At 34.4% G+C, this 27,975-nt stretch overlaps 1 protein-coding gene and 1 long non-coding RNA gene across 2 annotated transcripts; both read left to right on the top strand.

The window, feature by feature from the left end:
• Positions 1 to 326: 326 nt before the first annotated feature.
• On the top strand, positions 327 to 1,641 carry LOC121417115. The gene is made up of 3 exons (XR_005970312.1): positions 327 to 637; positions 1,070 to 1,252; positions 1,624 to 1,641. It is a non-coding gene; the product is annotated as an uncharacterized LOC121417115 (long non-coding RNA).
• A 13-nt stretch (positions 1,642 to 1,654) lies between these two features.
• On the top strand, positions 1,655 to 19,187 carry LOC121417114. The gene is made up of 19 exons (XM_041610700.1): positions 1,655 to 1,781; positions 2,668 to 2,702; positions 3,634 to 3,966; positions 4,538 to 4,785; positions 5,469 to 5,597; positions 6,816 to 6,978; positions 7,324 to 7,369; positions 7,704 to 7,990; positions 8,682 to 8,697; positions 8,957 to 9,216; positions 9,795 to 9,923; positions 10,180 to 10,473; positions 10,668 to 10,916; positions 11,806 to 12,150; positions 12,461 to 12,681; positions 14,242 to 14,376; positions 16,510 to 16,654; positions 17,273 to 17,300; positions 18,176 to 19,187. The coding sequence occupies exons 1-19, from the start codon at positions 1,756 to 1,758 to the stop codon at positions 18,471 to 18,473; spliced, it is 3,387 nt and encodes a 1,128-aa protein (XP_041466634.1). The 5' UTR covers positions 1,655 to 1,755; the 3' UTR covers positions 18,474 to 19,187.
• Positions 19,188 to 27,975: the final 8,788 nt, after the last annotated feature.

Below are 27,975 nucleotides of genomic sequence, written 5' to 3' on the forward strand. Positions count from 1 at the left end.
TGATGGTTGGACTGCATTACAAGGTGCTGCGTCCAATGGTCATATTGAGGTCATCAAATATCTGATCAGTGAGAGAGCTGAGGTCAATAAGGAGGATAATGATGGTTGGACTGCATTACACCGTGCTGCTGAGAATGGTCATATTGACGTCATCAAATATCTGATCAGTGAGGGAGCTGAGGTCAATAAGGAGGGTAATCGTGGTTGGACTGCATTACACCATGCTACTTCGAACAGTCATATTGACGTCATCAAATATCTGATCAGTAAGGGAGCTGAGGTTAATAAGGAGGATAATGGTGGTTGGACTGAATTACACCGTGCTGCTTGGAACGGTAATATAGACGTCATCAAATTTCTGCTCAGTGTTACAGGTGAGGTGAATCGAAACGCAGAAGATCAACACGCATTGCTCCTTAAGGGTGACCCTGTAGAGGTGAATAAAGCAGACAATGAAGGGAGAACAGCATTACACATCGCCGTTCAGCATGGTTACATTGACGTTGTTAAATTCCTGCTTACAAGTGGAGCACGAAGTGACACAGAAGACAATCGCGGCCAAACACCCTTACATCAATCGTTAACCGTTGGGCGCAGAGACATTGCTGCTCTGCTTATCGACCAGTTGAATGCTAAGGTAGGTCATGCATACGCTCTCGGGCGGTATTCTGAAAACCGTGTTAGCGCAAACACACCACAATTAACACGATTTTGAGATTACCGCCCATGGAAATTTTAACAAAAGTACTGATATAGATTTGAAAAAAAAGTTTAATCATTCTTCTACTCTCTTTAAAAGCCTGGCCCCCCGGGGCCTGGCTTTAAACTTTATTAGCAATTCATTTAATACCTGCATACATGCATGTCCCTCAGCTGATTAAATATATCAAAAGCAGTAAAACTCTTGAAGGAAAACAAAGTTCATTGATTATCATCCATATAGAGTTCAAAATGTAAGTTTAATACTATCTTATATACGACAAAGATTTTACTGATGCTGCTTCTAAATACCATTTACAGGCATGCTAATTTTCCTTTTACGTTTATTATTTTGATTCTATCAATCCAGAATGATTCAGCAGCCATCCATCTTGCTGTAATACACGGACATACATCCATCATTGAAAAGCTCATTGCTAAAGGATCTGATATCAATGCACAGTCTAATGACGGTCAGACATGTCTTCATAAAGCTATCAAATTATGCTACCAAAAGAAAAGGAATGTTGAAGACACCGAAACACTCAGAAAGGTTAGTCTTGGAAAAGACCTTTGCCTCAGTTTCCAGTGTACACTTGCATTTTAAAACATTTAAGTCAACTGATCATCATGGCATTTTCGGCATCCACTGCTAATTGCAATCCGATGCATAACATTCAATTAAGATGAAAAATCATATAAGACTATATTCACTTTGTCTAATTTGTGAGAAAGCTAATATTTGATCCATACCATAATTTTTTTTTATCGTTGAGCCTTTCAAATATCTTCATGACATCAAACACTTTATGGACTAATAAGGTTTAAATACTATAATTTGTACTTAAATAACAAAACAAGGACGGGGAATTTGAATGTTGTATATATAATTATCCCATAAAATAAGTTAATTATCCTTTGCAGGTATCCGAAGAATACTACAATGGCAGGTTATCTCCTGAAAAGGCATTGGTGTTCTATCTCTTAGAAAATAGAGCCAGGATTGATATCAAGGATGAAGCAGGTTGCCTACCAATCCACTATGCAAATGATGAAATGATCAGACAGATGATATTGGCAAGGTGAACAATTACTTTCTTTGAACTAAATTTCCGGTACAAACGGATTCTGATATACATGTATTTTCAATTCAAAGATCAAGTCCACTCCAGAAAAAAACAAATCAGAGGAAAATCAAACAAGCACAACATTGGAAATTTCATCACAATGGAATGTAAAATTATATTATATTTTTAAGTTTTGCTTATTTTTCATTAAAAAAAATCTACATGCACAAATCAGTGACATGTGAATGAAAGAGTCGATGATGTTTCTAACGCTTCCTTTTATATTTCTATTGTTTGAAATGTGTAATATTTCAATTTTACAGATTTAACAAAGAGGACCATCTTGACTAAACCATAAAATCGTTAAAGCAATGGTAATACCACACGCTCAGGGTGGAATGAAACCTTGCTTCACATGAGAATGACGAGAAAATCTAGAATATTTTATATAATGAAATACAGAGGAAATAGCAAGTGGGTGACATCATCAGTCCCCTCTTTTGCATACCGACCAGAATGTGCATATTGCACAAATGTTATTTTTTTAATGGAGCGAAACTTTAATAGATAAAACCTTATTTCAAACCCATTTTGATTAATTATTCAGTGTTATGGTAGTATGGAGTTTATCTTATCATTCAAACCAATTTTCTGTTGGGATGGAATTGTTCTTTCAATATTCCAGAGGTTTAATTAGTTCGTGTAGCTTTAAAAAAACATAGTTTGCAATTAAACATGGCACATAATATGTGAATAATTTTCACTGATGTATTATTATCAGAAGTCCAACGAAAAGTAACGGTTTTTTTTAATGTTCTAAATGATTTTAATGCAGTTTATGTAGTAAATATAATTCAAGACATTAGAAGTTGAATGATTTTGCATTAATTGCTTACTGCAGATCACCTTCCTTGGATGGTGTACAGTCTACTAGAGGTAAGAGCATCCCTGAAATATGAAAAAAGAAATCGTCACTGAATTCGTCGCAGATGACTGCACGTTAATATATATCTTGTTGACCGACTGATCGTTCATGGAAAAACATTCCATTTGTCTACTTTAGGAACAAGAGGGTTGCTGTTTTACTCAAACTAATTATGTATATTCATTTTGCATTTATTTTTTTCCCATTATAGCTCTCTTTTCCTCTCGCTTATTATGGTATTGTTCTTCCACCTTTTATTCTTCGTACCCTTCCACTTCTTCTCTTTTCGTTCTTATCCTTCTCGCTCTCATAATTCTTCCTATACATTCATCATAATTCTTTACCTCTTTGTAATTCATATCAAATCTCTCAATGCATTTCCTTTATCTTTTCCCCATATTCCTATCAACTCCGCCTTCTGTCTCTCATTCCTATTCATTCCCATTCTTAATACTTTCTTACGATCTGGAAATCAATGTTCTGATTTAAATATTGATTTTTTGCATAATTCATGTATCTGACTATTGATTTTAAAACTTTGTCGTTTATATATTAGCGGATTTTTAAATGCTATTTTCTTTGATTGTGGTCGATGACGTCGTGTCGTATGGTCAATGTTCTGTAATCGTTCATCTTATGCTTTGTGATAATCGTTGCTTTTGTGTTGGGTTTTACTGTACAATATGCTATGCCTTATTGATGTTAAAACGTTTGTCATTCGTCTTTATGCCTCGATTGATTCTTTAATCTAAAAATAAACAAGTTTTAACTGAATTTGAATAACCGAGATCACAACACAAGGCTTAGTTAACTTTTGATAGGCTTGTATGCATTGTAAAATTGTTTATTATTCAATTTCATTGGCTGAAATACAGGTTTGTTCCTCTACATTTTGTGTACCGTGACTTTTTTGTTCACCTTGTATTCGTGCATATATCACAGATCGGCCATCGAACTCTAACGTTGCCACTGTCAAAGTCATCAGAAATTCCAGTCAAGAAATCAATCTAGAAGACCATGGAATATCAATGTACCTTCCTCCTGGAGCGGTTCCACCTGATGTTTCTTGTCAGATCACCCTAACCATCTGTAGAGAAAATACCTGTGTAGATATCACTGAAGGTGAATCAATGGCCTGCTATGGGATCAAGTGTGACCCTCAACCCTTGATCTTCAACCAACCTGTTAAGATCACTATACCACACTCTTTTTTGGTCGTCAATCCAGAGCAAGTGAAACCAGACATCGTTTGTCGTGTATGGGACTCATTCAAGGGTAAGTATTATGAAGATTGATATTGAAGTAAAACAATTAACGTATTATTGGTAACAGTAAAAAGAGGCTTTTTTTTTTTCTTAAAATGACTTTGATGTTACCCTATATGTATACCAAAATATCAAATTTGACATTTTTAAGATCATCATTACAATCATTTATCACAAGTGGCATCGATCGTAATCATTCTCACTATTAACGGCGTGGTGCCGTGGCCGAGTGGTCTATATAAGCCGCCCGACTACACATTGAAAGTCCGGAGTTCGATTCCCGGCACGGCCCTTAATTGACACAGGCGTATTTCTCTGCATTTCTCTTTTATCTTGCTTTGAATGAATGAAAATGCTTTGTGCATTATTGATACCAACGTGTACACGTGTTTGTTATATGTAAAAAAAATCAACACCGCATTGTCATCATTCAATATATCAACTAATTCCTTCAGCAGGTAATTATGTCCCTAATAATACCATTCCTGATAATTATACACTTTATAACCATTATGGCTTTCTGAAAGTCGTGATACAGAGCATTCCTTGATTTTTTCTCTTTTCGGCATTGGTCAAATAAGATCTACCAAAAACTCTAAGGAAGCAATCTTCCAGCTCACCAGACACACCACCATACTGCAGACTTTACGAAAGACATCTTGAGCTGTACATTGGCCACTGTGCAGAGTGGTGGGTTCTGATTCCACTCGAAAAACAGGTGATTCGACAGCGACTTATTTGTACTCCATACGTCCCAGACAGGATCGAAAGAGGACAAGAGCTTGCAGTTAATCTTCAGTTGTGTAACGACCTACCTGGAAACGAAGCGGTCAGTAATAAACATCGTCGCTCCATATAAGTTTAGAATTATCACTCATTCGCTAAATAAAAACAGCTCTGAAAACCCGAAGACCTTTATCATTTGAGAAATTGTTGATTGATGAATTTCCACCCTCCAGCCATATGAGGTGAATGTTTGCGGGTAGAACAAAATTACTTGAATGCTATTGGTTGACGTGATGATTTAAAACGCTCTGAACCATTTCACTATTATTTATATTATAATTACTATATTGTTATTATAATCATTTTTTATACAATTATCCTGTCATAATCACTATGTCTCTTATTATAGATAATTCTGCTTAAAGATATCAGCACGGTTGTAAATAAAAACTAGGATATGTTTTTTACAAGTAAATGAAGTAAAGTAGCTTTTCACCTCTGTTTACTGCATGTTGGTAATAACATTAATATATAATATCAATCTTTTCAAACTTTTGGCTCAGGAGAGCGTCCGATTCACAACCGGCCACACGTCGGGAGTTGAAACTCCGGCCGCGTCAGACAAATATAAAGCGCTGCCGCGCCGAAGAACAATTTGGCAGGCAAAATTAGTCTTTGGAGTATTTCTGCTTCAGATTTCTATTTAAAATGATTAAACATGGATTTTGATATTTTATCTCATTTTTCAATAATTGAAATAAAATACAATCGTAATCATCTTTGTAGACAACACAAGAGGAGTCGAGACAACAATCTTACCACAGATGTCATCGCTCGGTCCCTTTCAATGTTGAAACAAAGGCTGGTGACGTCACAATCACGTGCCATCGTGAAGGAGGAGAAATTGAGAGCCAGGTAATTAAGCTTCAGAAATTATTTGATAATCGTAAAACAAATAAGGTGCTCTTAGCAATCAGGCTCCTTGTTAGCATGAAACTAATCCCAAAGCGATTTAAAGTACTCACAAAATAAGGAATACGGGGATGTGTCGCTAGGATGGGTCGCTTTTTGGAAAAAAAATCCCTAAACATGCGGTATGGTTTTATGCTGGAAATTCCCTAAACATTTCCCCAATTTTTAGATACTGGCCTTGAATATTGGTCCATGTCCCCAATTTTTAGATACTGGCCTTAAACATTGGTCCATATTCTCCTCCAGATTGGGGTGATAACTTCTTTTATTTTATTTTTTTTGCTTGTCAAATTTTAATAAATCCCTTATAATGGGTACCCTTTTAGCTAAAATGACCCGTAAATATGGGTATGGGTTTTGAACCTTCAGCCGCACACCCCCGTCCTAACCTATTCTAAGTATCCCTTAATTGCCAGGGGGACTCCTAGAGAGTAGAAATCATTTACTAACGTATGCTTACTTTCCACGGAGCCAGGGATTCGTTTCAATTCATCTGCACGTACCGCCAGAAAACCAGAAACTTTCGCCCCCGAGATTTCTACTTTCATTTTAAAAGATCTGGCCCTAAATCATTCAAATGGGATGCAACTTTATTTCCGACATTTCTACGTTATCGATTTCAATTTATTTCATTTTCAACAGAACAAAGTAATGTGGAGAAATATTTACAATGAAATTATACAGACAAAATAAATTGAGGCATATATAATGAATGATACATGTATTTACCTCTAAGTAAAAGTAAAACATTTCATGTTCAAACAAGAATTCATTAAAATAACGTTACGGACGCATGCGTCCGTAACGTTAGCCAAGAACAATGAGAAACAAGATGGCAGCGTCAAGTTCCCCCCCCCCCCTCTTTTCATAATATTTTTCTCGTTTTTTAAATGAATTCTTGTTTAAAAATGAAATCGATAGCGTAGGAAATGAAGTTATATCCCACTTATAAGGTTTAGGTTTAGTGTTTTTAGAAGGTAAAAATCTCGGGGGCGAAAGTTTCTGTTTTTTGGGCGGTACATGTACATGAATGGGAAGGAATTCCTGGCTCCGTGGAGAGTAAGCATACGTTAGTAAATTATTTTTACTCTCTGCCCAAACGGCACAACCTTTTGGTGGTTTATGCATTTCTATTCTGCTGCTGTATTTTTTTCCCAACAGATCGTTTCTCTTAAGGACCTTCTAGCCAAGATAAGCCAGTGTATATCGATATACGTTCCACCCAGTGAAGACGATCTAAACTTCGCAGTGATTACCATAACGATTACACAGGCTGGGAAGCTTGGGATATCACGATCTATTGCCTTTGTCATCAGATATACAGGTAGAATTTCATATTTGATAATTCAATGATGAAATGTTGTTTCTTGTTTTAATCACCAAAGACTTGGATAAGGGTATGGATTCAAGAATTACCCACCATGTCCATGATGTCATTCAGCTCCATGAACTAAATGAACGGTATTAAACCATTTATCATAACAAGGTGTACATATACATCCTTTGACACTATCGCTGACAGCATAAGCATACTTTATATGATCTGTTATTGCTGAAGGTAATTTTTTGAATTATGAAATAAGAGGAGAAGTATTATTGTTGTACACAGAAGACACAGAGGAATGTTCATTTAATGTCCAATTCTCTCTCCATTTTCTTTCTGTAATAGATGAACCTGTGTGCCAATTTCCCTCCGAACAGACAGACATCACTAGGTAAGTTTCCATCGGTTAACATGTTTTCTTTTTCGAGGAAGCTCGAAATATTTGTTTAGAAAACAAAATAAAAATTTATTTCATTTCAGGTAATATGTTTGTTAAATCGATAGAATAATGAAGACATCAATAATAATTATGATCGTGAACTTTCAGTCAGGTTCGCATATCGGCAACGTTTCGACGAAGGCTTTTGAAATTACATTGCCACGCCATTTGTATATGCGATATACAAAGGAAAACGGTTTTAAAATGGAGTAATTTAGATTTATTAATATTGAATAGCAGTTCTTTGATATTTCAGCCATGCCTTTTATTTTAATCCATCTTCTAGGACACTAGAAGAAGTAAAGAACAGTGACCTACAATCGGACGTAGACGTCCTAACAATAGCCCAGACAATGGACGTAAATCAGTTCTATGATTTGGGCATAGCTCTTGGTTTCACCATAGCTGATTTGGATCGGGTAGAGTATAGGAGATTCAGAGATAGGCAGCAAGCTACCTTTGACATGCTACTGGCATGGAGAGGGAGACAAGCATCTACCCAAGCAGCGAAGAATACTCTCATCACAATTATAGAATCATTCAACTCATCTTCAAATGATACAACCTTCCCAGGTTTGAGTTAGTGTTTGTTGATTTTACTTTGGTTTCAGTTTTGGTTTTTATAATGCCTGTCGTACCTAACCTAAAGAGATCGATAAGAATTATTTGTGTTACTTGTTTCAGAATAAATACTCCCAGCTGCATGATGTAATTGCATCTTCGTTTGTAAGAAATCGGAAATATTGCTATAAAATGGAGAGTACGGATATTTGACAATTTCTTACAGTAACAGTACATATATTTTGCAAGCATTAATTTATTTTCCCACTATCACAAACAAATAGTTGATAATAACATGCAAATTAAGTAGCGTTATCCTTTATTTTCGCTTGTGGATTAAACTATGGATTTAGTCTAGTTTTCCATCTTCCGTGAAGGGGTAATTATTTTTTTAACTAGTTTCAGAAAAAAATGCTTCTAGATTCATGGTGTAACTGCTTTTTGTTTGTAAAATATTGTTAAAAATTGACAGTACGGGTTTTGGGCAATTTTTAACTCTTTGTAACTTTAGTATAATTACATGCCAAAATTCTTCATCTCGTTTGCATCTTAAGATCGTATAGGTTTGTAGGAGGAACGGCATACTTGCTAACATCTAGGCAGCGTACTAATAATGAAGTTTATCAGTAATTTTTCTTTCATAAATTTATTTTTCTCTTCTCTTAACATTGCTCTCATCTCGGATTTGGCTACGTCCATCAAGATATTGACCCAACTGAGTAAGTTTCTTTAGTATGCAGTGCGTTTTATTATAGCCAAATGAAAAAAACAGAAACTTCAAAAATGATATCTGTGACATTCTGCTCTACTAAAAACACTAAAGATTATTGTAAATTAGTTAAAACTTTAATTTGTTATTTAAATTACAATACGCAAACTTGTCACATTTCTTAATATTTTGTTTATTTTAATTTAATGTATGTCATGATGGTAACAATTACTGATAGTGAATTTCATGATTTCAATCCAATGATACAGAGAGATTTCGGACTGCACGCTAATACAATTTTCCCGTCACATTAACAAAGAGAAATTCTATGAGATTGGCAAGCAACTGGGATTTGATGACATAGAGTTACATCACATCGAGCATCGTTCCTTGTACAATAGGAAGGATGCTAATATCCAAATGCTCTCGATGTGGAAAGCATCTCAAATATCATCAGATAAACCGGATGAAAAACTGAAGATGGTCTGGGAATCTTTAAATGAGGCTTCAAACGTGACGGACATGAATGGTATTTGAAATTATTTAACGAAAAGGAAATGCACACAAAACGATAAATGTGGCGGCAAGTTCTAGTTCAGAAGTCGATTTCAATTCAGTAACGCATTTTAATACATTAGCGAACTGAAATCGACAGCTAAACTAGATTTTTTTAAATCAAAAGATTCATTTACAAGATCCCTTTTTACAGCATAATTTAATAATATAGCATCCCAATTCATACTATTTAATTGTTGCTTATAATAACACGCATCATAATTGAAAGGCAAGCTGGTAAAAAACTTTGAAGGTTGGTTTGGGCTTTAATTTTGTTGTTAACTTTTCATATATTTCGTTCTCGTCGACAGGAAGTCTTGACCAAAAAGGTTTAATTGATCGAAATTGGCCTCGTCAAAAATCAGGGTTATAAAAAATTATATTACCTGCACATTGGATGAAAATTTGAAACTTAATGGGAGGGGTTGTGCAGTTAAACACACCGAACTATTACCCATTTACGGTACAAATGGTGAGTTTTCAATGGTTATTATCAGGTAAGCTTTTTATTTGATGCAACAAAACCCTCTGGCTCTAAATCATATCATGCAGATGATGCGAATAGTGATGACGTGACTCCTCTTGACCCGGATGTCAATTCTGACCCATCACCTCAAGAAACAGAAGAGGATGAAGATGAAGAGAATGAAGACTGGAAGATCATCGAATACTCAGAGTCAGGTAGGAATGAATAATAAGCGAGGGTGTGGATCAAGGGAGATGGAGAGAGAGAGAGAGGGGGGGGGGGTGGTAATATAACAAAAAAGAGGAAAAAAGTCATAGTAACGAATCAAAAGGTATGTAAGTATCAGACGCATTTTCGATAGAACGAAAACTGAGAGACAAAAATTGCACCACGTTGTATCGATATAGTACTGGCAAATCTTTATTGAAATTTCTAATAACATTCACCAAACCATATATTATTATATCGTAGACAAAGATGAAACTATTGTCGACATCGACGGGCATGGAGGTTCACCTAGTAATTCAGAACTGTGTACAGTCGTTCGTCCGGTGGCGAACGTCACGTGGGCCTTAGAACTAGCCAAAGCTCTTCGTTTGGACGTTAATGACATCATAGTTCTCATTGCTCCTCGTGACCCTGCATTAATGGAGAGACTAGCATGGCAACTCCTTCATCAATGGTGTAGACGTCTTGGAAGACAGGAAAAGGAAGAGAAGGTGTCTACGCTTCTTCAAGGATACAACATCGAAGATGCCCAAACAGGTATGATCACAGCTTGAATTTTATTGAACTCGCTTTTGGTATTGCTTTTAACACGTTTTGTAGAAAGTTGGATGGAATAGAAAACTATATGTATTTCTTAAATGTAATTTTAAAACTGTGTGTTTCGGCAAAATGGAAACAGAAGTCGTCATTCACTATGAACCTACAATGTCATTATGTTCCCTATAAAACAGGTATTGGTGAAATCTGTGCCAAAATTCGGACTACTCCAGACCTCATCGACCTCTCTCAAAGGTTGGATCTGCCAGCTTCTGAAATTCTTCAGGTGATGGCTTCATCTTTGACCTTTGAACCTGCATCGATACGACGGGTGGTACTACAAATGCTTCAGAGATGGGTCAAACAAGGAGGAACGAGGCTGAGGTTGCTTGAAGTGGTCCAAGCTTTTAATTTCAACGATGCTGCAGTACACATAGCCAGAGGTAGGCTTAAGCAGTCAAGGGACAAAAATATTAGTCAAAAGTGTACTTTAAGAATCATGTGTATGCTCCTTGTAGCAAAGACGTACAACATTTTTTGTTCGTTATTCATACCAGCGCACTCAACTATAAAATTCGAACATGTCAAAATCAAATGCAACATGTGTCTTCATTATCATTATTATTTGTACTGCGCTTTTCCCATTAGGCCCAAAGCGCTTACAATGAATTAATAAGATGTGATATTTTAAAAACTACAAAGTATGAAAGAGATGAGTTTTTAATGACTTTTTGAAGATTGCTAATGATGGAGACTGTGTAATTTAGTGGCAGGTCGTTCCAGGATTTTGAAGCCGACACCGTAAAAGTTCTGTCACCAGCTAATGTACGAGTTAATGAATATGTGAGGCGAAGGTGATCATTGGCCGATCTAAGAGCTCTAGAGACAGAACCAATGAACGAACAGCATTGTGACAGGCAGACTGGTCAATAAACCTTCTGATTCTAGAAATTTTCCTTAAATAAAAAGTGACTGTGCTACAGATATGAGAGATATGGTACGACATTGACATGCGGAAATCAAATATGACACCAAGATTTCGTATTTTTTCTGATGGTCTAATGAGTGTACCATCAACATCAAGTTGAACATTTGGAAGATTGCGCAGGTTTATTTCTTGAATGGACATTTTAAGGTTAGGAAAAGTGCCACATGTAATTATTGGACTATTGTAATTCAATTAGGAGATAGCATATGGATTGATGTCTCATTTTATCTCAATCACGCTATTTTTAGTTTTAATAATCAAATGTAACACATTGAAAACTCGGCTCTTGAAATATATATGCACATCTGCTTGCTGACCCAACATGTTGTACTTCACAATAACAGCAATACCAAGCCACCCAGGTTTCTTGGATCATCTCACACATGGCATCATTGATCATGATGGTGGAGACCTGAAGCTAGACGAACCTGATATCCGGGTATCTATTCCATCAGGAGCAATCCCCAAAGGAATGAGATCAGTCGTTACTCTCACTATCCTAAAAGGAAGTTCGTCAAAGTTTCCCTTGGATCCTGGGGAGGTTCTTGTAACACCGACCATCCGATGTTCCTCCAACCATGATCTTCTAAAATCTGCAACTATAGCGCTTCCACACTGCATTGATCCAGATCAATACCAGGAGAAGAAGCAAGACTTGTGTGTGAAGCTATATAGCAAAATAGGACCAGGTAATGTTTATATAGTATACTTTTTTTGTAATCGGAATGGGTTGTATTGTGTGATGTCAAATTTGGGGAGTCGATGTGTAACTTTTCAAATTCATATTCAGTCGCATTTTTGCTTTTCTTTTGTACCCCAGAAATAAAACATACGAATGTAGTGATGCTTTATGGTATGGTTGAATGTATAGCAAGGTAACGTGTATAATGTATATAAGGTCAATAACATAAGTCATTTTTATTACTTAACATGGCTGTCAACACGATAAACTGGCTTTAACATGAAAGTATTTTTCTCGTCTATCGTTGCATATTCTAGGAGAATATGGATACAGGACTTTGTTTCCTTACTCGACAAGAGATTTTGAGATTTCAGAAGACAGGGTTACATTCTCAACACGTCATCTTCAATACTTCGCTTTGTCTTCAAACGACATCCATGGAGTTCAATTCATTTGTGAAGTATCACAGCCTCTTTTCATCAGCAACTCCTCACACCCCACTCTGCGAATCTGCATAGCACATCCTTGCAACACTACAGTATGTACAGACCCTAAATTGATTATCAAGAATTGCATTCAATGCATGAAAAATAATTACACGATAGCAAAATCTGACCTTTTACATGTTTTAAACATAATAAAAGCAGAACTTGTCGCATCTCTAAGAGATGCTCTCAAGTACATGCAAATTTGATCGCGTGTAGCAGTAATATATACAGTGCGTCCCAGAAAAAAACGAAACCGAGATTAAGCGATGATTTATCATAACTTAATCACAAATACAATAGACAAATGACCTACCAATTTAAAGCTTAGAATCTCCTCTTTCATCTGATATTACTTAGATTATTCCTAATTCACGCATGAGTGAGGAAACAATTTGAACAAAGGATACCAAAAACTCATTTGGCGGGCTGTATCTGGGTTTCAAAAAGAAAATCACATGCCTAAAAAGTTTAGTGTCTGCTCTTTTGTTTGATACGTTAATCACAAAAAAGTCAAGAAGTATATAAAAAAGTTATGTTCCTTCGAAACGCGTTTATTCATTTCATTATTAATGAAATAAATAAATGCGTTTCGCCGGTTTCCCACAGAAGCTACATGTATGGTTAAAGGTAAATGCTAGTTTTGGTAACGATATCAAAATGAGTTCGTACACAATCCACTGAAATGACCACCAAAGTGTCTGTTTGTATAAATAAAACTTATGTGCCAAAGGGTTCTGGAAGAAATTATGTAATTGCTGAGAAATCAGCAAATAAGCACAGGATTCGGGTAGAGCGTCGGGCCCGACACTCGAAGCAATAATTATACACTGTCCCACGTGCGCTTATCTGCGTTGGGGATCTTCAGTCTGAGCATTTTTCAGCGTGGATTTCAAGATTTCACAAAGTACAGTTTATGTTACTGTACCAGATCTAGATCCTCGATGATATACTGACAATTAAGCTTTGTTTTACAGACTTTCTCATGAAATTAGTGTTTACTGCAACTACTGGAATTTCTCTTTAATACATGACTGATCGTCAACAAAACGAAGTGTCAAGTGAGTTTTAACCCTTGCCTGTAGAACCTGTTCATTTTATGAAATTATTGAAATTCAAGCCTTATTTCAAATAACCGGAACTTTATTTCTCGATCATTTTCTGTAATTGAGGTATCAAATTAAAGAGCAGATATTGAACATTTTAACAATGTGGTTTTCTTTTTGAAACCCAGATACAGCCCGCCAAATGACTTTTTGGTATCCAACCTTCGAATTGTTATTGCTAATTCATGTGTGAATGAGAAAAATTCTTAGTAATTTCATATGAAAGAGGAGATTCTAACCTTTACAATTGTAGGCCATTTGTCTATCTATTGTATTTGTGATTAAGTTATGATAACTCATCGCTTAATCTCGGTTTCGTTTTTTTTGGGACGCACTGTATATATGTGTGTGGTTGGGTGAGGGTGCGTGTGTGTGTGTGTGTGTGATAGGGTTGCGTTTATTTATTGATTATACAATAAATGCATCTCCCTTGATAAAGAAAATGCATATATTTTATCCGAACAGTTAATCACACATAATATCTAGATTTTTAACTTTTGTTTCCAGGGTGTAAGAGGACAGAATTGCAGATTGTCGGAACCATTCTATGAAATCACGACTGTTATCGAATTCAGTATGGAATCTGCTGAAGATGACATCAAGATTTCATGTCTAACTGGCTCAGAGAAGACCCAGGAAACTGTAAGCATCTGAATAACTTTTCTGTCACCCCTCTTTGATTTCTGGTAGCACATCTATATCTATATTACTCTGAAGAAACTTTACTAAGCACTTAGCGCCTAAATTTAATAGGCACCTAGAACACTCTGCTGCAGAGTGGAATTGACGCTTTATAAATCCCATCTATTATTACTAAGAAAATGTTCTTACTATCCACCCTAGAATCGCTTGTTAGTAATCACTATTATTAAGAGTGGGCTATACATGGGTAAAAAATCCTTTATTTTGTAATTTCATTATGGGAACATTTTTTTATTCCTTGTAATGTATCTCAACACGAAAAGACAATTTTTTTCTCGGGTCCGAGAAAAAAGTGTGCCGGGCCAAAATCCAAAATGGCCATCAACCCCCTCCCCCCCAAAAAAAATCAGTTTTGGCCACAACTTCTTTATTTGGGTGTCTTTTTCTTTGGTTTTCTATTCATATGTGTTTGTGGGTAGGCAATTTGTTTTTCCAATTAGTACCTTTAAACCATTATTTGTACAGTTAAAAAGTAATTATCCCTAAATTTTCCATTTTTATAGCCCTTTTTTCAGCCAAAAAGCAGGTTTTATCGTCCTGGGGTTCTTGAATATTGGATGGTTACGAGGTCAACAATAGGAAGCAGATTCATAGAGCTATATCGCTTTTATTCCTCTACTATCATGACTATGAGTTTTACGGATATTTGTGAAATATATTGTATAGAAAAAAAAGTTAATTATCCATAGGGGCTATGCAGTATACAATGTACTGTACATACTGCACTGCATAAATGCATTGGCCAGCATGACAAGGCCTGTATTAACTATAGTGTTATACATGTACATTTGTAGAAATGAGCTTTTAGTTTTAGAATTAGATGCCTCAGATATCGAAGATATGTTTTGTCTCAGAAACTGAGGATACGTTTTGTCAAATATTCTAATTCAGGGGGGCGGAGAAGTTAATTAACCGTACATTATGGCATTTACACTGTAGCTATTCTGGGTCCCATTGCATAGAAATTTACCATTATGTTAACTTAACTTAATGGTATCTTGCATGGAATCCTTGGTTCTGATCTGATTGGCTGTTGATTAACGTTACCATGATAGTTACCTGACCCCATATGCCAGTTTAATAGACACCACAACCATGTAAAAAAAGCCTCCAAATGAAGAAGATATGGCTAGATATGTGATGTACGTATATGATATATTTTCATGTGCAATTAACGTTGCTGGTTTCATCATGTATATCAGCTGACAAGCAATCAAATTCACAATTCACAATCTTATTTTAAACCTTAAGAGCTTATTTCTAATGTATGACACTATAGTTTACATACAGGCCTTGTCATATGTCATGGTGGTCAATGCATGGATATATATATATATATATATATATATATATATATATATGCAGTGTAGTATGTACAGTGAAAGTACATTGTATACTGTATAGCCCCTATGGATTATTAACATTTTTTTATTTAATAAGATATATTTCACAAATATCTGTAAAAACCATAGTAGAAGAATAAAAGCAATATAGCTCTATGAAGCTGCTTGCTATTGTTGACCTTGTACCATCTAATATCTAAGAGCTTCAGGGCGATAAAACGTACATTTGGCTGAAAAAAGGCTATACAAATTAAAAAAAATAGGTATAATTACCTTTTAACTCTACAAATAATGGTTTAAAAGTGCTAATCATTGAAATTGCCTGCCCCCAAACAACATATGAATAGACACCAATACCAAAGAAAAAGACCACCAAATAGAGAAGTTGTGGCCAAAACTGTGATTTTGGGGGGTTTTGGCGGCCATTTTGGATTTTGGCCTGGCAAAATTTTTTCTCGGACCCGAGACAAAAAATATTGTCATTTCATGTTGAGATAAGGTAAAAGGAACACAAAAAACCGTTCCCATAGTAAAACCAAAAATCACCCATTTACAGCTCACTCCTCTCATTATCTTCTAAAAAACTTAATCCATTTTGTTAAAAGAATGATGCAGATAAAAAAAAAATTGAAAAAGATAAAACAGATATGAAAATTGTAAAAAATGCATTTTATTAAAAGCAGTTCATGTCAATTATTAGATTCCATTGTCAATCTCCTTATTCATAAAGGTTCATGTGTGTTCCCTACTATCTGGAGGTTGTAATACTATCAACATCAATCTACCGTCCTCAACCGATGATAAGATTGTTCGTGTTTCCATTGAGCAAGGCCTGGTCACACTTGCAGAACAAGAAGTTAATATCCGTAAAGAAGGTATGTGAAAAAAGATCATATGTGAATGAAGACGGTTAATTTTTTAAAATATTAACACCATCGAAACCAAGAAACCAAGGCACTGCACCTCCATGTGAACCATAATGATATCATGTAGATTATCATTTTAAAGAGAATAAAATGATCTACTTATTGGTATCAATCACACATTAATATTTACTAAAACCTCAAAGTCAGACTTCTAAACTTAATATAGTTAATATATATTCATATAGTATATGTATATATATATATGTGTGTGTGTGTGTGTGTGTATAATACATGTATTTATGTATATATAAATATATACATATTTATATATATATAAATGTATATATATATAGTATTATGTAGGGATTCGAAAAAAGAAATTTTGCTAATTGCACTTTAAATATAAGAGTACTGAAACAATCATATTGATTTCCTTCCTATTTGCATGATATCACGTCAAAAGGAATGCTAATGATGTATCAGGCATCATGTTCTTGACTTGACAAAAAAAATCCATAATGAAATCAACTTTGGAGTACATCATTCAATTAAGATAAATTATTTTTTATGGTGCATTTATAAGCTTGTGGAGTACTTAAATGTAGGCTTTCTTTTTTTCTTTAACAGTGGAACCTGATTACGAAAAAACACAAAGGTAAGAGAATGTAAATCTTTTAACACGTATGAGGTTGGAATTTTACAAAGTTGTTAGAAGAAAATAGTTAGAATGCGACAATTTGGGGAAAAGGGTGACCAATGAATCATCTCTTAGCAGTTAAGAATGTTTTGTTCTTTTTTTAATAAATATCTCTGCAAAAAAATTGTTCTTCAAAATAAAAAAAACATGAAATTTCACAAATGTAATTTTATGATCACCTACATATTTTTTTTAATCTTTCTTTTTAGATGGAAAATATATGCAAAATAATTTCGTTACAAAATTCCAAGTTGATGAAAAAGAGTATGAACATATTCCATGAAATCATGGAATGGTATTTTGTACCATTTATTTTATGATTACTTTTTTCTTAATAAAATCGGATGGTGAATCTTGTCCGTATTTCAATTATATAGTTGCTCAAAATTTTTACATAACGATGCAGATTGTGTGGATCAAAAATAAACTCCAGTTGTGGTTACGAGAAAAAATTTGCACAAATGCAAAGAAATAACCACCAATAAACAAAACATAATTTTGTGCAAAATGCTTCTGTTAGTAAATGCGTTATTGCTTACCAATTGCCAAATTAAGAATGTTATTGCTGCTGCTGGTTAAATATGTATTTCGCCCCCCCCAAAAAAAAAAAAACACAGTCCCATATGTGCCTATATATCATATGTTGACAATTCTCAGCGTGTTCGCTTTTTGCGTTGGTTTGAAATGTTAAACTGAACGTAACAGATCAAGATCTTTGATGATTAAGTGAAAATTGACCTTGAATTTAAAGTATTTTTAATGAAATTAGTGATTTGAAGTGTGTACTCTAACTTGACTGAGCTCAGACTGCACTTTGTTTAATCCACATTCAGAAGAGGCCGAATGAGGTTCGTTTCGAACAACATGATACAGGTGTTGACTGATTTAGTCAGTGGAATGAAGGATGCAAGTGAGCTTGGTTACCAGCTGGGTTTCTCCCAGTCGATGGTCAGCAAGTACCTTTCCAGAGCAGACTCTTCCGCAAGTATTGTCTCAAATGCAGGTCTTAAAGAGATGCTTCAAGACTGGAGAAAGCGTGTCCGACCTAGTGAACAGGTTAAGAAACTTCAACTTGCTTTAGAGACCGTTGGGTTAAGAAATGAAGCTGAATTCATATTTCACGACACTTAGACATGTTGAAGTGTAGTCGATCCTCATAGGCTCAAATCATTTCCTACGAATCGTCCATGTCTTCTAAAGTAGGAACTGGAAAAAAAAGTTCTGTAAACACTTTAATTCAGCTTGTTTTGTTACTGCATGTCAGGTATGTATTTTCAAGACTGTTAATGGGCACATTTGCCGATCTTTTCCAGTAAACTGAAAGTTATGCTCACTCTATACTATCAAAGCATACAGGGTGCGTCTTTTAAACTTTGTAAAATGTGCATGACAGTAATGTCATAATTAAGTGTTATTGTTCTTGTAAGGTTTAAGGAACTCTATTAAGTTTGTATTACTCTGTGTAATATAGATATTTCACATTAAATGCACATAAACCATTCTTCAAGAATTTAGGAATATTTGACTTTCGAATTTAAAGAAAATACATATTTCAATTACAACATGATAGATAATACCATGTAGGTGTACAGAGAGGGTTCATGCTCGTGATACGTCGATGTTCATGACATATTCTATAAAGTGTTATGGCAACAAGTAGCTTCATTTAATCATTCGCTTGTGGTTGGCAAAGGTCGTGAATGAATTATTTTGTAGCTGCAAGTATAAATAATGTTTAATATGATGTTGAATAGTATTTTCTGAGCCAAAATTGATATCTTTGACAGACATATTTTCCGAATGGGAAAACTCATATTATGCAGAGAATTATATGTACATACAATGTTAAATGACAACATTTATTCATTTAATTTAGTCCACCTTCATATGTGTGTGTGTGTGTATGTATATATATATATATATATATATATATATATATATATATACATACATATATATATGTTTAGGTTTTGCATCTATCCATTAAAGGAACAAGTCCACCCCAACAAAAACTTGATTTGAATAAAAAGAGAAAAATTCAACAAGCATAACACTGAAAATTTCATCAAAATCGGATGTAAAATAAGAAAGTTATGACATTTTAAAGTTTCGCTTATTTTCAACAAAATAGTTATATGAACGAGCCAGTTACATCCAAATGAGAGAGTTGATGACATCACTCACTCACTATTTCTTTTGTATTTTATTATATGAAATATGAAATATTGTTATTTTCTAGTCATTGTCATGTGAAATGAAGTTTCATTCCTCCCTGAACACGTATGATTCCATTATTTTAACATTTTGTGTTTCAGGCAAAGAGGTCCTAATCGTCAAATTCGTAAAAATTGAAATATTGTATAATTCAAACAATAAAAAACAAAAGAAATAGTGAGTGACATCATCGACTCTCTCATTTGGATGTAACTGCCTCGTTCATTAAACTATTTCGTTGAAAATAAGCGAAACTTTGAAATGTCAGAACTTTCTTATTTTACATCCGATTTTGATGAAATTTTCAGCATTGTGCTTGTCTCATTTTTCTCTATTGATTCAAATCAACATTTTTCTGAGGTGGACTTGACCTTTAAATGTGAGCCCCTAAAAAGCAGAGGGCTTATCAGAGGGGGACAAGCATACATGTAGCTTAACAATGTGTATAACATGAAAAGAATAATTATAACAGTAATAATGGAAATCAGTGGTTTGTACAACTTTTAATACTGGTTACGATATAAGACAATAAATAATAAAGTAAACAAAAAAATATTTTCCTGTAAATGACGTGTATACATACATAGCTAACATACTGCGTGAAATTTCGTAGTGAAAATAGTTATTTTCTGCTTGAGTTTACACCATTTTATGAAAGATAGAAATACAAATATATAAGCGGCAGATTTGTCATTATGATACATACTGTATCAAATCTTAGCTTCCTACTTCATTCATTGGGCCCGGTCATTGGGTAAGGTAGTATGAATGAAAGATTTACTAATTTCAAGCCTACGATATTTGCAGATTTACTTAAATATATTTGTTTGGTGTTTACAATCTCGTTTGTTTCATTTTATTGTTTATATATCCTTATTAGCCTTGTACTAAGATGTTAAACGTCGATCGACCTATGTTACAACAAACTCCGATATTCTCAGTTCGGATTGCAAGTTTTAAGTTGTCGTTTATTTTATGAAAGGTACCACCTGGTTGACAATTTATGTTCATTAATGTTATAGTCATATCGTCTGATTCATTTGACCTAACTACAATTTCATTTATAATTCCATTAAATTTAGAATTGAAAGCCATACGTGTAAAAGTTTTTGGTAACGATTCACAATGTGACTCATTTCCATATCAGATTCTGTTAAGACTATTTTACAAATATTTTTGAACTTGTAATTGATTTGTCATCATTGTTATCATATTTCAATTGTACTTGTTTATATTTATAATTTATGTTTGATTTGTATTTGCCTATGATGTTGATAATGGAAATGAAAAATAAAACTAGAACTTGAACTTGACTAAGCGAGCATACAAACCTTAGAAAAACGATTATATTGTTTCTTTGTAAATATTTCGATGCTGCTTTTGTAAATAGTTGTCACACACTCTTGGTTATTTATGTTTTCAATGTCAAATAAAATATTCTTACGACTTAGGTGGTAGCCTATCAGAAAGATGTAAGCAAAAAATATTTCCTTTCATCTTCAGGTAATTCCACACTTGCTGAGTCATTTTATATCAACAAGACAAGAAAAAAATCATTTTGTACGTGATGAAAACATTTCATAGAAATATACATCCACTGGAACGCGTCTTTAATCTGTACCATCCACACAAGACACACAATGTTCATAGAGTATGAACAAGAATAGCTGACATAAGAAACAATGAGGGGATTTCCAAAACAAAGGATGACGCACGCAATTTGTTTGCTCTCTATTATTCATACTTCATATTAAAAAAAGTATACCGTAATGTGTTTTATGGTTATCCTTGTTTTCATGAAATGTACCCCCATAGGTATATTTAATATTTGGGGAAAAAGGGAGATTGACAGTCGATCGACAATCAAAATCAAATACAGCTGCGTATCCAAAATTACTTGTGAACATAATATTGGTATTTTTATATACACAACAAAAAAAAGTAAGTCCCCCCTTGAACAAACATCAATAATTTCCGAACCAATTCGAATTATTGATATATTTTTACATGAGCGTGTAGGTAATTTTATAGGCTACCCTCTGAGTAAATGTTATGGACGTATTTTACGTCATGCTTCAGTGAGCACCGTCAGAAGGCAAAAATGTCACTTTTCAAAAGTCACAAGCCAAATATCATGACTTTGATTCCATTTTACTGGAACTAATTCCACATTCTCATCATGAAAAATAGTCAGAAGGCTTGTAAAAGGTACTTTCTAAAGTACAATACAAATTTTTTGCTAAATTTCATGGTTGAATAAACACGAGTCCAAATTTGCAATAATTGGATTTTTTACACATATATATCACTAAGAATGAAAGAATATGATGACAGTTATTTTGGGGAAGAGTATCGTCAACAATATTCATCGTTTCACGGTTCAATTAACATTTATTGAAAACAAAAAATATGATTTTCATATATCATAGACAAGTATTGTTTCATTTTGGTAACTGAAAATGATCTTTTCTCAACTTTTTCGTTATGTTCACGACCATTTAACATGCTTCAATGATTCAAAGGCGTTTAACTAAACATTCACGCTTGAATGAACATGTGGAATGTGATGCTCTCTTTTTTACGTTATTGGAAAAAATGCAATTCGTAACTATGGATATCTGTTAAAAACCTCCTTGCATAGTTCATTTGATTTGATTTTTATGAAAATCCCGATGTTTAATGCATCAGTGAGCACATAATATTCGAAAATTATGCAAATGAGAAGAAAATTCAAAGCCTTGGCCCCATTCTGTGCCGTGTTGAATGGTTATTTTCGTGTGCGCGCCTTTTGGATAGTGTTACTCTGAAGCCATGTGCGAAGTTTCATGAAAAAACTGTTGGCAGAAGTAGCAAAAACCGTCCATGAAACAAACCCTCATTTCATATTTGTGAAAATTTTGACTTCTCTCATAGACTTGTGTACATTATGAGTGCATATGTTTAAGAATAAGTAAACCCTCATTCAATATGGTGCAACTTTTTTTCAAGGCTGTCTTTAGCAATGTCATTAGGCAGTAATGTTTATTAGCCTGACCATGCAAAAAATCACAATCGTATGGTCATTTTTACATTTTTGTACATGCTTTTTAAAAAAAAGTGGGGGGGGCTGAACCCCCCCCCCGCTTCCGCGGCCCCTGCAATACAATGCGCTCACTCAACCATGAACATACGGTATCAAAATTGTGTGTGGAGTGGCTAAATGACAGATAGTAAACCAGTATACCACCATAAAATTCACCTATAAAACAACTTTTGTCCAACATTGTATTTGCACAATCTGAAACACGACTCTTGTGACTTTCAAAAATGGTCATTTTTAATTCAATCTTTGATTATTCATGCATGACCCAACCGATCAATTTCATATTTCCCAAGGAGTTGCCTAATGAGTGTAGAAATCCACCTACGAAATATCATATCTCAAAATAATTCCGTTCAAAAGTTACAGCAATTTGATTTAGGGGGGACTTACTTTTTTGTTGTGTATATATGCTTCGAGAAGTTGTAGAGACAAGCTATGTAGAAATGTGTACTGCAGTTGATATGATCTCTTATGCATTGACCATGCATTACATTACGTATATAAAATTATTATTATGTTGATAAAGCTTCTGCGACGATTGTTCAATGGTATTTTCTGTAAAAGCTGTATACAAATATTAATAATAATTACATATCAAGACTATCCATATTGTTTACAAGTACATATAAATTAATTTGAGAATCTTTTCAATATATGTAATATTGGGGTATGTAACATGAGTTTAAGTTGAGTCAGACGCTTATATCTGATTACTTTTTTTTAAATATTTTTTTACGATTCGTTTGACTTGTGTTTGAAGTAGTTTAAGATTGTACCATGTATTATTCTTATTGTAATTATGATGCTAAAGGAGTAGGAATATTTGTGTAGTAGTCATTTAGGATCAAACAAAGTCAACAACAAAGTGATTAGACCAATAAAATGGAAAGAAATTTATGAAATTGTGAAAGATATGCCAAACGACTCTAGTCCTGGTATGGATTCAATAGTTGTTAGAGTATTAAAAAAACAATCTCATTGATATGCATTCCATTATGTAATATTTTTAATTTAAGCATATCAACAGGTACTGTTCCCAAATATTTGAAGATTGCTAAGGTCACTCCTATACACAAAAGTGGAAGTCGAGAAAATATGAACAATTATCGTCCAATATCTGTACTAAATATATTTGCTAAAATACTTGAGAGATGTGTGTATAACAGGATTATTAGTTTTATTGATGAAAATGATATAATATTTAACAACCAGTATGGATTCAGGAAGGGGCACTCCACATCTTCAGCTGTCTTGGAGCTTACACATAAGATACACAACTCTATTAATAACAAAGAACATACTCTAGCAATATTTATTGATCTCTCTAAAGCCTTTGATGTTATTGACCACTCTATTTTGTTAAAAAAAATAGATTACCACGGAATAAGGGGCTTGCCACTCAAATGGATCACAGATTATTTAACCGATCGAGAACAAATTACTATATTTAACAAATGTGAGTCAAGCTCCAGGACAGTGAGATATGGAGTGCCCCAGGGTTCAGTCCTTAGCCCACTCCTTTTTCTGTTATTTATGAATGATTTTCCCCTAATGTTCAAATATGCTAAATTTTTTGCTATTTGCTGATGACACGTGTGTTTCTATGTATGGTAGTAATATTGATATTCTGTTCAGAGATATGAATTTACAGCTTAAAAAATCACTGAGTGGATGTCAGTCAATAATCTAATTGTGAATACTTCAAAAACCAATTATATGTTGTTTAGCACATGCAGCCATAAGATAGACAACTTAAAATTATACTATAATAGCTTTGAAATTACTCAACTTCACAATGTAAAATTTTTAGGTATTTATTTGGATGACAATTTATCTTGGAACTTTCATATTAAACAGGTCTGTAATAAGATTGCTAAAAGGATTGGGGTAATAGCTAAACTTAATTTTTTGCCAAGTTCAGTTCTAAAAATGTTATATCATGTTTTTATCACATCTACCATTAACTATGGAGTGGTTGCATGGGGATTTACAACTAAAAGAAATATACAGAAAATTTTTACTTTACAAAAACGAGCAATCCGTCTAATAACTCATTCCAATTACCTCTCTGAAAGTGCACCTCTTTTCAAACGAAACAATATCTTACCGATTCAGAATATCATATCATTACAGACCTGTTTATTCATGTACCAATGCCACAACCATATGTTACCTAAGTCTCTTCAAGATTATTTTAAAATGAATAATTTATATCACTCATATCAAACTAGAAATTGTAACAGTTATCACCCTCCTTTGCCACGCATAGCTTTAACTAGACGATCTGTTTTTTTTTTATTTTGGACCACTCTTTTGGAACTCATTACCGAATTCTGTTAAATTATCAAAATCTTTAAATCAATTTAAACGTGCATGTCTTCGAAACAAAACACTTTTAAACACGGCTTTCCATTTATTGTAATGATTTGTTTTCACCCCCCCCCCCCCCTCCCTTCTCTTAGACGTATTTGTAATTATGTTATGATTATATTGTTTGTCTACTTTACATGTATTAATTATATAATATTGACTGGCCTTGAGGGGAACATCAAATATATTGCCAGCAAATGAATCATATTGGCCCGAGTCTTTAGACGAGGGCAATATGGGTCATTTAAGGGCAATATATTTGATGTTCCCCGAAAGAAGAGCCAGTCAATATTTTTATTATCATCCAAATCAGATATCTAGAGCAAAAATCATGATAATGGGGATATTTCTTTCAAAAATAGAGTTCTATTGAGTCATGTTAATATCGATCGGTCTAGGCTCTGCACTTTACCATTATGACGTACTTGCAAGCGCTCGGATTCAGCGTTGTCTTTATTATGACGTATATTGTTGGTGGGCGGATCCTTATGAAGCGTATCTCTTTATACGCATCCACAAATTCCCGGATGTGAGACCAGGGAAAATGCAAAGGTATATTTTGCTTCGTCTCTGCATGCAAAGTAAATACGCGCAATGAGACCGAGGAAAATACAAACAATATACCTACCCTTCCCGATATTTAGAAAATGTAGGGCAATACGGTTTTGTAAATGACCAGCTCAGATGTCTGATACGGGTGATAATATGATTTATTCTATACTTTAGGGGCCAATTTAAACAAGCAGTTATGCTTTCTTTGACCCCTCCACGTGTAATATATCTTTTAATGTCAATGATTTGTACATACGTATATTTTTAATTGTGGAAATAAAATTTGAATTTGAAAGACTGAATGTATAACATAAATCTTTTTCAAGATTTGGAAATTTGATCATAAACCCACATCTTGAGAATAGAGAGGCAAAAACAATCATGTAAGCTTCAACGTCGTACGTTTTAGTGATTGATTGATGTACTGTAATCTTTGAAAAACTTGACATCAGTATCTCGATGATAAACTGCTATTATACATTGGGAAATAAAAGCATTTATATACAACTCGATATTCTTGTGTTCATAGCATGTTTTTGTGATATTTTGATACTGCAAAAACTCAGGTGTTGATTTAAGACCAGCTCGGAATCTATAATGTCCACACCAGAGAAGTATTGAAACAACACCAGTTTGGAATCAAACCCATGCTGTTCTAATACTAATTGGTGTTGTATAAACACTTATTTGGTGTTAGACCGAAAGTTAAATTGTGTAGTTTTACACTTCTCTGGTGTGGACATAAATAGATTCTGGGCTGGTGTTAAATCAACACCGGTGCTTTTGCAGTGTAACGTTTCCTCGTTCTGTCAATTTATGACAAGAGGGGGGGGGACATTTGAAGCAATTCAATGAGTGTGCCGTGTTTAATGAATTCTATTTCAATATGTTCAAGGTTACTTACCTCTGCAGCGATCACCTTGATTGCCTGATCAAGCAAACACTAAATAAATGCTCTGATGTCAAACCAGTCTTGTTAGAAACATAGACACAAAGATTCTCAACACTCTTCCCACATTTTAGTAATTTACCTAAATGTGCAATTAACCAAAATGTACCGTAACAGGGGCCCGCATACATTCGTAATTCCGAAGCTTCGTAATTCCGAAGGTTCGGTTATTCCGAAGGTTCGTATTTCAGAAGGTTCGTAATTCCGAAGGTTCGTAATTCCGAAGGTTCGTCAATCCGAAAACGAAATAAGGTTCGTCAATCCGAAAACGAAATAAGGTTCGTCAATCCGAAAACGAAATAAGGTTCGTAATTCCGAAGGTTCGTTAATCCGAAAACGAAATAAGGTTCGTAATTCCGAAGGTTCGTTAATTCGAAAACAAAATGAGGTTCGTTAATCCGAAAACAAAATAAGGTTCGTTAATCCGAAAACGAAATAAGGTTCGTTAATCCGAAAACGAAATAAGGTTCGTTAATCCGAAAACAAAATGAGGTTCGTTAATCCGAAAACAAAATAAGGTTCGTTAATCCGAAAACGAAATAAGGTTCGTTAATCCGAAAACGAAATAAGGTTCGTAATTCCGAAGGTTCGTTAATCCGAAAACGAAATAAGGTTCGTAATTCCGAAGGTTCGTTAATCCGAAAACAAAATGAGGTTCGTTAATCCGAAAACAAAATAAGGTTCGTTAATCCGAAAACGAAATAAGGTTCGTTAATCCGAAAACGAAATAAGGTTCGTTAATACGAAAACGAAATAAGGTTCGTTAATCCGAAAATTAAATAAGGTTCGTATTTCCGAAAATGAAAAATTATTCATTTTGGTAACAAAAACGGTGTTGTCATTACAAGATTACACGATATTATGCAATGACGATCGATGATACATGCATGTGTTGTGGCCAAAAGCATGTATTTCATTAAAAATAGGCGCCCTGATCAAGCATAGGCTAATTTCGATTTTATCTTAGCAATTGCTGTCTAAGCAAATGGTTTAAAGATGCAGGGGATCAAGTGTGTTGGTCGCGTGCGAGTAACCTCTAGATAATAGGATTTGTATTGGAGGGGATGTCATTTTTAATAACAGCTTTTGCTGGTAATAAAAATAAAACTATAATAATGATCCTTGTGAGATGTTGAAAGCGCGAATCGCAAGCTCAAACTAGTAGACATTTCATGTAACAAGATGTGAACTTAAACATTCTGAGCCAGGGGCGTAGATAGCGGGGGGGGGGGATGGGGGGATGCATCCCCCCAGAATTTTAGCTGGGGGGTGGTGTGTACAATCATCCCCCCCAGGTTTCTGTGGGGGAAGAAGCAAAACTATACAGTAATAAAGCAATGAATGCTAGTTAAAATCAATCAATAATAATAGCAGTAATAATCATAACGTACAGCAATGACAAACATGATCAAAATTGGACTTTTATTCAGAGTCAATCATCTTATATGCATTTACAACTTGCAAGA

This window comes from Lytechinus variegatus, chromosome 6, assembly GCF_018143015.1.
Source record: "Lytechinus variegatus isolate NC3 chromosome 6, Lvar_3.0, whole genome shotgun sequence".
Classification (NCBI taxonomy): domain Eukaryota; kingdom Metazoa; phylum Echinodermata; class Echinoidea; order Temnopleuroida; family Toxopneustidae; genus Lytechinus; species Lytechinus variegatus.

Bases quoted from the DNA above. Each gene is read 5' to 3' on its own strand.
- LOC121417114 (XM_041610700.1), top strand. From the start codon at position 1,756: ATGATCAGACAGATGATATTGGCAAG. The intron at 6,979-7,323 runs GTAGAATTTCAT...TTTCTGTAATAG, and splicing joins CTTTGTCATCAGATATACAG to ATGAACCTGTGTGCCAATTT. The intron at 17,301-18,175 runs GTAAGAGAATGT...ATCCACATTCAG, and splicing joins GATTACGAAAAAACACAAAG to AAGAGGCCGAATGAGGTTCG.